Here is a 12,409-nt window from a genome sequence, read left to right on the forward strand (position 1 = left end):
GCGCTACTCGCGTATGCGTTCGCTTCTGCGCATGAGCTCGTCGGGACGGGGCGCTTTAAAAATTTTATTTTTTTTTTCTTATTTTTTTTATTATTTTTTACACTGGAAAAAATAAATAAATAATCACTTTTATTCCTATTACAAGGAATGTAAACATCCCTTGTAATAGAAAAAAGCATGACAGGTCCTCTTAAATATGAGATCTGGGGTCAAAAAGACCCCAGATCTCATATTTAGACTAAAATTACAAAAAAAAAAAATGTTTCTTTAAGAGGCTGGGCGGGACTGACGTTTTGACGTCACTTCCGCCCAGCAGAGCTATGGGGACGGGCGAAGGAGATTTTTCCTTCAGTCTCGTCCCCAGTCACCAGACGAACGGTACTGATCGCCTCCGCCGCTACCGACGGCTCCGGTAAGCGGCGGAAGGCGCGGGAGAGCGGCGGGAGGGGGGGGCCCCTCTCCCGCCGCCGATAACGGCGATCTCGCGGCGACTGCCGTTATCGTTAACAGAACCGCTGACACTAAAGATTGATACCTCGGTTGTGGCAGCAGCTACTGCCGTTACCGAGATATCAATCTTTAAAGTCAGGCCGTATAAAGACGTACGGCGGTTTAGAAGTGGTTAAATTGCATTGTTTATTGTGAAAATGACAGTTGCAGTTTGGGAGTTAACCACAGGGGGCGCTGAAGGAGTTAGGGTTCACCTAGTGTGTGTTTACAACTGTAGGGGGGTGTGGCTGTAGGTCTGACGTCATCGATCGAGTCTCCCTATAAAAGGGATCACACGATCGATGCAGCCGCCACAGTGAAGCACGGGGAAGCCGTGTTTACATACGGCTCTCCCCGTTCTTCAGCTCTGGGGGAGCGTTCGCGAGGGGCGGCTAGAAACGAATAGCCGCGCCCTCGTCCCGGATCGCTCCCCGCGAATATCCGACCGCCGCATGTAGCGGGGGGGGGGGGGGGGGTCCCGATCGGATCCCCGACCCACGTCTAGGCAGGGACGTACATGTACGCCCATATGCCTGTACGTGCCATTCTGTGGACGTACATATACATGCGGCGGTCGGCAAGTGGTTAAACAATGTTTTAACTTTTAATTTTCCTGCAGTTGTCCCGGATCATGACAACGTGTAGGAGAGATTCCAACAGAACACAAAATATTCTCCTTCCAGAATCTTACACAGCTATATATGGCGTTTCATTATCGCGATTATTCACTTACCCCGCCGACTTAATCTGACTCCAAAAGCCATCTGTTTTATACACATACAGGTGACCTCTTCCTGCAAGAGCGGTGAATACGTCCTGCTCCAGCCGAATAACCTCGGCCCGCTGCCAACTCGAGTTCTCCTCGCTGAGTGAATAAGAGGACAAATCAATTACTTAGAGCAACGCCAGATCATTCTGCACCCGGCAGCTGGATAGAGGGGGGTGCTGTGAGCACAGCGGGCAAAGGGGAGGCCGATTGTGAGATAAAACTGAAAATATCTCAGTGAGCAAGAAGACATGGCAAATGTATTCTCAGTGGTGTCATGGGTAACCAGTAACTGGGTAGGCTTCATTCTAAGTGATGTGACTGATCTCCAGTGAATGGCTTGCCTATATTCTCAGGGATGTCAGTGGTCTCTGGTGAATGGATGGACTGCATTTTCCATGTTGCTGATCTCTACTGAATGGATAAGGATGCATTTTCCCTTATGGTACCGGTCTGAAGTGAATGGATAGGCTCCATTCTCAGTGATGAACCCAGTCTTTATTATGTGAATAGGCTGCATTCTTAACCAGTTAGGATGCATTCTCATTGATGCGATATACCCGGTCTCTAGTAAATGGATAGGCTGCATTCTCAGTGATGTCACCAGTCTCCAGCTAATGGATAGGATGCATTCTCAGTGATGTGACTGATCTCCATTGAATGGATAGGCTGCATTCTCAGTGATGTCACCAGTCTCTAGCTAATGGATAGGCTGCATTCTCAGTGATGTCACCAGTCTCTAGCTAATGGATAGGCTGCATTCTCAGTGATGTCACCAGTCTCCAGCTAAGGGATAGGCTGCATTCTCAGTGATGTCACCAGTCTCTAGCTAATGGATAGGCTGCATTCTCAGTGATGTCACCAGTCTCTAGCTAATGGATAGGCTGCATTCTCAGTGATATCACCAGTCTCTAGCTGAGGGTTAGACTGCATTCTCTGTGATGTCACCAGTCTCTAGCTAAAGGATAGGCTGCATTCTCAGTGATATCACCAGTCTCTAGCTGAGGGTTAGGCTGCATTCTCTGTGATGTCACCAGTCTCCAGCTAAGGGTTAGGCTGCATTCTCAGTGATGTCACCAGTCTCCAGCTAAGGGATAGGCTGCATTCTCAGTGATGTCAGTGGTCTCTGGTGAATGGATGGACTGCATTGTTGATGTTGCTGATCTCTACTGAATGGATAAGGATACATTTTACCTTATTGCATCGGTCTGAAGTGCATGGATAGGCTCCATTCTCAGTGATGTACCCAGCCTTTATTATATGGATAGGCTGCATTCTTAATGATGTCACCAGTTCGTAGTGAACTGATAGGATGCATTCTCATTGATGGGATGTACCCGGTCTCTAGTTAATGGATAGGCTCCATTCTCAGTGATGTGACTGATCTCCAGTGAGTGGATAAGTTGCATTTCCAGTGATGCCACCAGTCTCTAGCTAAGGGATAGGCTGTAGTCTCAGTGATGTCTGTGGTTATTAATAATTGGATAGGCTGCATTCTCAGTGGTGTTACCGGTCTCTAGAGACAGTGGATAGGCTGTATTCTCAGTGATCTCTGGTGAATGGATAGACTGCATTTTCCATTATGGCACTGGTCTCTAGTGAATGTATAGGCTCCATTTTCAGTGATGTCACCAGTAACTAGTGAATGGATAGGCTCCATTCTCAGTGATGTCACCAGTTACTAGTGAATGGATAGGCTCCATTCTCAGTGATGTCACCAGTTACTAGTGATTGTATAGGCTTCATTCTCAGTAATGTCACCAGTAACTAGTGAATGGATAGGCTCCATTCTCAGTGATGTCACCAGTAACTAGTGAATGGATAGGCTCCATTCTCAGTGATGTCACCAGTAATTAGTGAATGGATAGGCTCCATTCTCAGTGATGTCACCAGTTACTAGTGAATGGATAGGCTCCATTTCTCAGTGATGTCACCAGTTACTAGTGAATTAGGGATGCACCAAAACCAATACCAAAAATAAAAAATACACTAGGCCCGAAAACCAAAAACGATACCGAAACCGCACAGATACCGAAAGTGACTATTTAAAAAAAATATTTTTATACAGGAGATGGTCAGAGACTGGGGACATGGTACAGGAGATGGTCAGAGACTGGGGACATGGTCAGAGACTGCGGACATGGTACAGGAGATGGTCAGAGACTGCAGGCATGGTACAGGAGATCAATGCAGCCTCACCATCACCAGTGCCCATCATTTGCAGCCTGCCAGTGCCTCACCAGTGCCCAGCAGCCTACTAGTGCCCGTCACACAGCCCTCCAGAACGACACGCCCGTGATGGGTGGCATAGGAATGGGGCACCCACCCAGCAGGCCCCACCCCATTTTTGGCGTCATTATCGGCGTGAATTCTCTTTCAGCAAATTGCCGAAAAGGCCATTTTCGGAAGATATGTTTCGGCAGACAAAATTTCGGTGCATCCCTATAGTGACTGGATAGGATAAGCTACATTATAAGTGATAACACTGATCTTTTAAGAGTGGACAAGCTATTAAATGTGGTGCAAACCTCATATTACTACCCCTATAGAAAAACTAGGTTTCCAGTGTGGAACTTATTAGAAAGTGTAATCATGCAAGGTGGAATACATGGGGTGCTGATGTGATTTTAAGGCAAACATTGGATAGGTCTATACTGCCATCACCACAAATCACCCCCAGTGCTCATGCCATGTGTCTGTGCCACACACAGCACTCACCTGATGCAGGAACAACTGGCCCAGCATGCAGGAGGAACGAGGGAAACAGAGGCCGAGGAGAGAAAGAGAGAGAATGAATGTAAATGAAAAATTGATGGATAGAGAGGTCGGAAGAGAGATGCAGGGGGTGCTGTAGGCGGAGCGAGGTGATGAATAGGTGAACTCACATCTGTACATCCTGCTGATTGCGCTGAAAGACCTCTGCGATGTGCTGAAATATTGTCGGTGAGAAGAGGTAAATCCCGCAGTTTATGATGTCACTGACAAACGTACCGGGCTTCTCCACGTAATGCAGGACCTGCAGAGAGGCATGGAAAAGTTATACACCATCTGCTGGGCACCAGAGACCTGCACACGTCACAGTATAGAAATCTCTTTATAGTGTTAGTTTACCTGTTCAGCAAAAAAAAAAAAAAAAAAAAAGTGAACACCGTACACCACAACCACCCCCCCCCCCCCCCCATGCGTTTCCCGATTTCTGGCCTAGGCTAAAATTACGTCATACATTCCAGGAGTCAGCATTTTTTTTTTTTACTTCTGGAGGTTGGCAGAGGCTTGAAATGCTAGGGGGGTGTTTTTCAATGTGATTTCTCAACAAAATAAAACATGGATGGATGGATGGATGGGGGCTGGGGAAGGAGTTTGTTTTGAATATTAAAAATGAATCCAAAGGGCTAGATTCAGGTAGCTGCGCCCATTCTTACGGCGGCGCAGCGTATCGTATTTACGCTGCGCCGCCGTAAATTTGAGAGGCGAGTGCTGTATTCACAAAGCACTTGCCTCCTAACTTACGGCGGCGTAGCGTAAATCGGGCCGGCGTAAGCGCGCCCAATTCAAATGATGATGAGGGGGGCATGTTTTATTTAAATTAATGTTGACCCCGCGTATTTTACGTTTTTTATGAAAGAATCCCAGTGCGCATGCTCAAAATTCCGCCGCAAATCGTCATTGCTTTCAACGTGAACGTAAATTACGTCCAGCCCTATTCGCGAACGACTTACGCAAACAACGTAAAAAATTCAAATTTCGAAGCGGGAACGACGTCCATACTTAAAGGGTTTGTAAAGGTAAAAGTTTTTTTACCTTAATGCATCCTATGCATTAAGGTAAAAAAACATCTGACAGCACCGCCCCCCCCCCCCCGAGCCCCCATCTTACTTACCTCACCGTTCGAAAGTCCCGGGCGCGTGCTTGTCATCCTGCTCGGTTCCCAGCCTGGCCGTTGATTGGCTAGGCTGGGCGGATTGATAGCAGCGCAGCCATTGGCTGGCGCTGCTGTCAATCACAGCAGATGACGCGGCGTGCCGGGGGGCGGGGCCGAGTGATACAGTCGGCGGCTATGGCCGCTGCTGTATCACGGGAGCGCGCTCGCAAAAGCTTTCCACCATGCGAGGGAGCTCGCATGAACGTGGAAAGCTTTTGCGAGGAGGAGCCGAGACAGCCGCAGAGGGACCCCAGAAGACACGGATCCGGGTCACTCTGTGCAAAACGATCTGCACAGTGGAGGTAAGTATAACATGTATGTTATTTAAAAAAAAAAAAAAAAATTGTACCTTTAGTGTTCCTTTAACATTGGCTGCGCCTCCTAATAGCAGGAGTAACCTTATGCCGAAAAAGCCTAACGTAAACGATGTAAATAAATTGCGCCAGGCGTACGTACGTTTGTGAATCGGCGTATCTAGGTCATTTGCATATTCTAAGCCGAAAACAACGGAAGCGCCCCTAGCGGCCAGAGTAAAATTGCACACAATTATACGCCGCCGTATTCAAGTTACGTCGGCGGAGGAAGCCTATTTTTTGAACGTATCTGCCTTTGAGAATCGGCGTAATGATACGACGGCGCAGATTTGAAATTACGGCGGCGTATCTGGAGATACGCCGCCGTATCTGCTACCTGAATCTAGCCCAAAGCGTTTTCAATTTGTTTTGTTCAGATACACTCTCACAGCCCCCCCCCCCCCAATTTCGCCAAATGGAGTCAATGGAAGACCCCAGAGATTAAATCACATTACCTCCTGAGTCTCTGCATTTGCCACAATGCAGCCGTAATTCAGGGACTGCGTCCGGTTTGCCTGTCAGAAAATAAAAGGCGGTATTAAAAGACAACTATTTCGTTTTCAATAAGTACTAAAACAATGAAAAATAAATCACCAGTAACAAGTATTTGAAGTTTCATTTTTTCTGTTTTAGATGGAGTGGGGGTCAAGTAGTTATTGTTGCTTGTTGTGCTCCCATTGCAGATATTTGGCATACTTTAATGCTTGCTTGAATAGGAAGTAGGCATAAATCTCCCCAGCTGCTAAACGTTGACAATGTGGGGGAGATTTACTAAGGGCTCATGCACACTGCAGCTCAAAAAAAAAAAAAAAAAAAAAAAAAAGAAGAAGCTGCATTTGAGCTTTTATTTCTCCCTATAAAAGCTCGAAGATGCTTTTCTCTTTCTTGTGCTCTCACGTTTTTATGGATCTCTTTCGAGTATAGGCGTTTTTTTTTTTTTTTTTTTCACACAACCTTCTAGATAGCATTTTCACTAGCTAGCTCCTCTCAAAACTGTTGTTTGTTTTTTTTTACCACGCATATAGGCCCGGATTCACAGACATCGGCGCATATTTATGCCGCCTTAGCGTATCTCATATACGCTACGCCGACGTAGCGCAGAGAGGCAAGCACCGAATCCACAAAGCACTTGCCACCAAAACTGCGCTGGGTTTCTTAGGCGCAAGTCGTTGTAAGTGGAAGTGGGCGTGAGCCATGCAAATGAGGCGTGACCCCATACAAATGATGGGCCGAGCGCCATGAAGAAACGAATAACGAACGGCGCATGCGCTGTCCCGTGGACGCATCCCAGTGCGCATGCTCAGAATCACGTCGGAACTACTCCCTAAGATACGCCGGATCACTGCCTACGACGTGAACGTAACCTACGCCTAGTCATATTCACGTACAACATAAACGACAAAAGATACAACGGCTTGTGTTCCCTGGTCCATACCTTTGCATGAGTTGCGCATCATATATGGGGAATAACTTTACGCCGGACGTACGACTTAAGCAAACCGCGTATATTATGCGCGGGCGCAAGTTCGTTCGTGAATCGACAAATTTGCATATTTGAATAGAAAAATCAATGGGAGCGCCACATGCGTCCAGCGTAAATATGCGCCCGCGATACGCCGGCGTAGGCAAGTTACGTTGGTCAGAGGAAGCCTATTTTTAGGCGTATCTTGGTTTCTGGTTCGACGCATAGATACGCCGTCGTAAGTACAAATGTGCGCCGTCGTATCTGAAGATACGTCGGCGTAAGTGCTTTGTTAATCCGGGCCATAATAGATACCCCTTGTGGGGTTTTTTTTCTGCCTGTTGGATCATATGTCTAAAAACACCTGAAAAAGCCCCAGTGTGCATGGAGGGGGAGTTTCTAGGCAGAAAAAAAATAAGATGTCAAAAGCCTGTAGGAGCCATTTCATTGAGCAACAGTGTGCATGAGCCCCAAGGCCCCTTTCACACTTGTGCGACCTGAAAGTTGTGCGATTTTGCCACGACTAAGGAATGCCTGTGTAAACATGAGGTCTATGGACCTCAAATCACATCAAAGTCAGACCAAAGTCACTAAGACTTGATGAATAGTACTCATTGGAGAACGACTTGTCATGCGACTTTGCTGTCCCAAGTTGCACAAGTGTGAAGGGGGCCTAAAGCGGATACAGCTGTGCAGTGGCAGCTGGTGCTCAAAATTTTTGGTGGGGCGCAAACGAAAAAAAAAAAAAATTGCAGCCTCACTGTGCCCATCAAATGCAGCCACTGTGCCATCAATTGTCACCACTGTGCCATGCAATGCAGCCACTGTGCCCTTTAATTGTCGCCACTGTGCCCTGTAAAATGCACTTACCTTACTCCTTCCACGTCCCTCGATGTCTTCTCCCGCCTTGATGACGCTTAAGCCAATCAGGCTACCGACCAGAATCGGGGAACCTGATTGGCCGAGACGGTCGTCAGTCTTATCCAAGGAACGCACCCCCCGTACGTTCCGAGGATAAGACATCCGGGAGCCAAGGGCTGTACTCGGAAAGCCTATCAGAGCCGCTGGCTCTGATAGGCACTTCCGCACAGCCAACCAGTTGCCGTTATTTAGGTGGCCGGCGCTCAAGTTCCGGCCATCTCTGAATAGACCAGCGGCAGCTGGCAACAATAACATACATTCATGCAATGCATGAATGTATGTTATTAGACTCAGTGGCGGGCGAGAGCCAGAGGGGGCGGCGCTCCAGTCAATCAGCTTCTAACTTCAGCTTGTTCAATTAAGCTTTGACAATAAAACCTGGAAGCCAACTGGTTACCATGCAGAGTTGCACCAGATTTTGCACTCTCCAGTTTTAGTAAATAACACCCTGATTGTCACCTTCACCACACTTCATTCAAAAACTAAAAAATGTTTTACTTTGGGAGGGATTTTTTTAAAATGTACCATAAATAGTGAACAAATTACATAAAAAGCAAGTCTCGTTTCAGCAAGTACTCGTCATCAAATGTACTCCACTAATCACCAGGACCAGAAACTGTAATGTGGGGTTGGGTGGGGGAAGAAGGTAATTAACTTTCTGTAATCTCCTATACAGAGCGGCCCCTAGATTAGACTCAGAACTCACACAGATTAAGGGTGTGGAACGTGGAACACAGATGAGAGTATAAAGTGAGCTGGGAGTGGCCTGTCAAGGGAATTTATCAGGTTGCCTGGAATGGAACAAATGATTGCAGAAATAAGCTCAGATTCTCATTAATCACTTGCTGACTGCCCTATAGCAGTTTTACTGCTACAGGGCGGCAGTTATGCGCTGGATCACATATACAATAAAAATGATATAATACACACGCACGCACACACAGACACACGCATACACAAACGCGTTACATGAGTGAGCCAATGGGATGTGATGGAGGCGGACCATCACATTTCATGGCAATCACATTTAATGGCAATGCACCGGCACCTGCTGATCATTGGGAAGAGACTCCGAATGGAGCTCTGCCTATGTAAACAAGACAGAGTCCCTTTTTGTTGGAGGGGGGCTCAAATCCATCACTTTCCTAAGTAAAAGCAGCACACATACAGAGGCGGCTCTTTAATTAGGCGGTCGCCTAAGGCCACGCACTCACAGGGGCCTCGCGGCCTCCTAACTTACCAAATGCATTACTCCAGTTTTGAGGGACAGGGGACCTGAACGCTGCTGTGCTCAGGCAGCGTTAAGAGCCCAGCGCCTCTAACAACCAGTGAATATCGGTGACACCACCCCTTGTGACGTCAATGACCCAGCATGGCCTCAGTCAAAGATGTCACAAGGGAGCGGGTTCACCAGGTGACATCACCGGGTGGCCCCCTCCCCTTAGTTATTAAAGAGCAGGATCTGGGGGCCACCTTGTTAAAGGGGGCTTCCAGATTCCGATAAGCCCTCTGCCCGCAGACCCCCAAAACCACCTGCCAGGGTTGTGGGGAAGAGGCTCTTGTCCTTGAATTATTTTTCCCCATCATGGGCGTGAGTGGGGCCCCATGTCAAGTTTTGCCTAAGGCCTCACAAAGACTAGAGCCGCCTCTGCACACATAATACTGGTTAGGCACACATTTAACCCTTTGATCGCCCTTGATTTGGGAAAGAAAGAAAGAAAGAAAGAAAGAAAGAAAGAAAGAACGAGAAAGAAAAAAAGAAAGAAAGAAAGAGAAAAAAAGAAAGAAAGAAAGCGAAAAAAAAAGAAAGAAAGCGAAAAAAAAAGAAAGAAAGAAAGAAAGAAAGAAAGAAATCCAGTATATACACACACACACACACACACACACACACACACACACACACACAGACCACAGTTTGGACACGCTATAACGTTCACGTAAACCAATCGATGAACATTTATTTGGAGTTTTTTTACCAAAAATATGTAGCGGAATACATATTGGCCTAAACTTATGAAGAAATTCGATTTTTTTTTTTCAATTTTCTTACTGGATATGTTTTATAGCAGAAGTAAAGAATATTGGTTTGTTTTTTTCCAAAATTGTTGGTCGTTTTTTTGCACATAAAAAAAAAAAAAAAAAAAAAAAAAAAAAAGCAGCGGTGATCAAATACTACCAAAAGAAATCTTTATTTGTCATGACACTCATGACAAATCTTCCTTCCTACACTCTTCCTCCACCCAGTGGAATTGCCAGGGACAGCAAGTATAAATGTAAAACCTCTGTGCGATCTGATGGAGCAGGAATGGAGACTGATCTGAGGTCTGAAGGTGGAAAGGTTGCCGACCCCTGAAAACACACGGTGCTCTAAAGTGATATTAAAAGTCAAGTTTTTGAAAAAATAAATGACAAACATGTTATACTTACCTGCTCTGGGTAATGGTTTTGCCCAGAGCTTCCTCTTCTCGGGTCCCCGCCAGCGCTTCTGGCCCCTGCCAAGTGCCCTGAAAGCAAACAGCTTGCTCCCGAGCTGCTGCTCTGCGTGTCCATTCACACACAGAGCCACTGCTCGGCCCCTTCCCCTCTTTCTGGCTGTGATGACACAGCAGCAGGAGCCAATGAGGAGGGATTGTCCCCGAAAGAGCCGAGGCTGTGGTGTACATTGCTGGATTGCGATGGGGAAATATTATGGGGGGGGGGGATGCATGAAGGTATAAAAAGGTAAAAACCTTTAGCGCATGGGTGCTCAACCTGTGGCCCTCCAGCTGTTGCGGAACTACAAGTCCCATCATGCCTCTGCCTTTGGGAGTCACGCTTGTAACTGTTAGCGCCTTGCAATGCCTCATTAGGACCGCCTCCTGCAGATACACATCGGCAGAATGGCACGGCTGGGCAGAGGCACGTACCTGTATGTCCGAAGCTCCGTGACCGCGGCACCCGATCGCCGATGGAGTCCCGCGATCGGTCCCCAGAGCTGAAGAACGGGGAGAGGTGTGTGTAAACACAGCTCTCCCATTCTTCACAGTGGCAGCTTCATTGATCGTGTGTTCCCTAATATAGGGAAACAAGATCAATGACGTCACACGTCCAGCCCCGCCCCCCTACAGTTAGAAAAACATATGAGGTCACACATAACTACTAGGGAGCGCTGTAAGGGTTAACTCCTAAACTGCATTGTCATTTTCACAGTAAACAATGCATTTTTATAGCATTTTTTTGCTGTGAAAATGACAATGGTCCCAAAAATGTGTCAAAATTGTCCGATGTGTCCGCCATAATGTCGCAGTCACGAAAAAAAAAAATGCTGATCACCGCCATTAGTAGTAAAAAAATAAAAATGCAATAAAACTATCTCCTATTTTGTAAACGCTATAAATTTTGCGCAAACCAATCGATAAACGCTTATTGCGATTTTTTTGCCAATAATAGGTAGAAGAATACGTATCGGCCTAAACTGAGGAAAAAAAACGTTTTTTTATATATCTTTTTGGGGGATATTCATTACAGCAAAAAGTATTGCATTTTGTTTCAAAATTGTCGCTCTATTTTTGTTTATAGCGCAAAAAATAAAAACCGCAGAGGTGATCAAATACCACCAAAAGAAAGCTCTATTTGTGGGGAAAAAAGGACGCCAATTTTGTTTGGGAGCCACGTCGCACGACCGCGTAATTGTCAGTTAAAATGACGCAGTGCCGAATCGCAAAAACTGGCCAGGTCCTTTACCTGCATAAAGGTCTGGGTCTTAAGTGGTTAAATTATTGGATTGGCTAGAAGGGATGAGGAGTTCCATTTTTTTGTTTATATAGCAGCCCTGAAGAGAGATTGTGCTCCAGCTAAGCAGAAACATTTCTGCTATCACTTGATAGGGAACGTGAAAGTAGAATTTGCATGACCATTATGCATAGAATATACTTTTTACACTATATAATACAATCTCTACAAATATAGGATGTTTTAGTCTTACCGTTGTCCCCAGCATGATGTAACCGTGTGTGTTTTCATGCTGTTTCCGGAACTCCAACATCTGCAGGAGAGGGAACTCCGAGCACACATCGGCATTCATAACAAAGAACGCCTGTGGCCCGCCGGAGAGGATCTGGTCCCGGAAGTGATATATGCCGCCACCAGTGCCCAGCGCTGAATATTCCTGAAGGTACCTGGAACAAAGAACACGTGTTCATACCACGGGACTGCAAAGGGACTTTTCACTTATGAAAAGGGAGACGCAGACACAATAGAAATGTTATTCTCTTAGGGCTCTTTCACACTAGCGGACCGTTCGTCCGCTCATTACAAGTCCGTTAACGGACTTGTAATGAATCCCTATGGGAACACGTCCGTTAGCGGATGGAGCATCCGCTAGCGTCCGCGTCAGTCGGGATCCGCTTTTCCGAACGGAAGAAACCCTATTTTTCTTCCGTTCGGCGGAACTGACCGGATGCAGACGGACAGACGGTCCGTCTGCAGCCGGTCCCCCATAGGGGACAGCGGAGAAG

At 46.6% G+C, this 12,409-nt stretch overlaps 1 protein-coding gene across 2 annotated transcripts in view; it reads right to left on the minus strand.

Moving 5' to 3' along the window:
• Positions 1-12,409, minus strand: part of GMPPA (GDP-mannose pyrophosphorylase A) — a 39,736-nt gene that overhangs the window by 14,398 nt on the left and 12,929 nt on the right. The window contains exons 5-9 of one of the 2 annotated variants that reach the window (XM_040358126.1): positions 11,878-12,070; positions 5,986-6,045; positions 4,141-4,271; positions 3,974-3,988; positions 1,223-1,354 (exon numbers count right to left, since the gene is read on the minus strand). In XM_040358126.1, coding sequence (XP_040214060.1) covers positions 1,223-1,354; positions 3,974-3,988; positions 4,141-4,271; positions 5,986-6,045; positions 11,878-12,070 — 531 coding nt within the window. The remainder of the gene's footprint in view (positions 1-1,222; positions 1,355-3,973; positions 3,989-4,140; positions 4,272-5,985; positions 6,046-11,877; positions 12,071-12,409) is intronic. The other variant, XM_040358127.1, reaches the window with a different exon arrangement.

Source organism: Rana temporaria, chromosome 6 (genome assembly GCF_905171775.1).
Source record: "Rana temporaria chromosome 6, aRanTem1.1, whole genome shotgun sequence".
In the NCBI taxonomy this organism is placed as follows: Eukaryota; Metazoa; Chordata; class Amphibia; order Anura; family Ranidae; genus Rana; species Rana temporaria.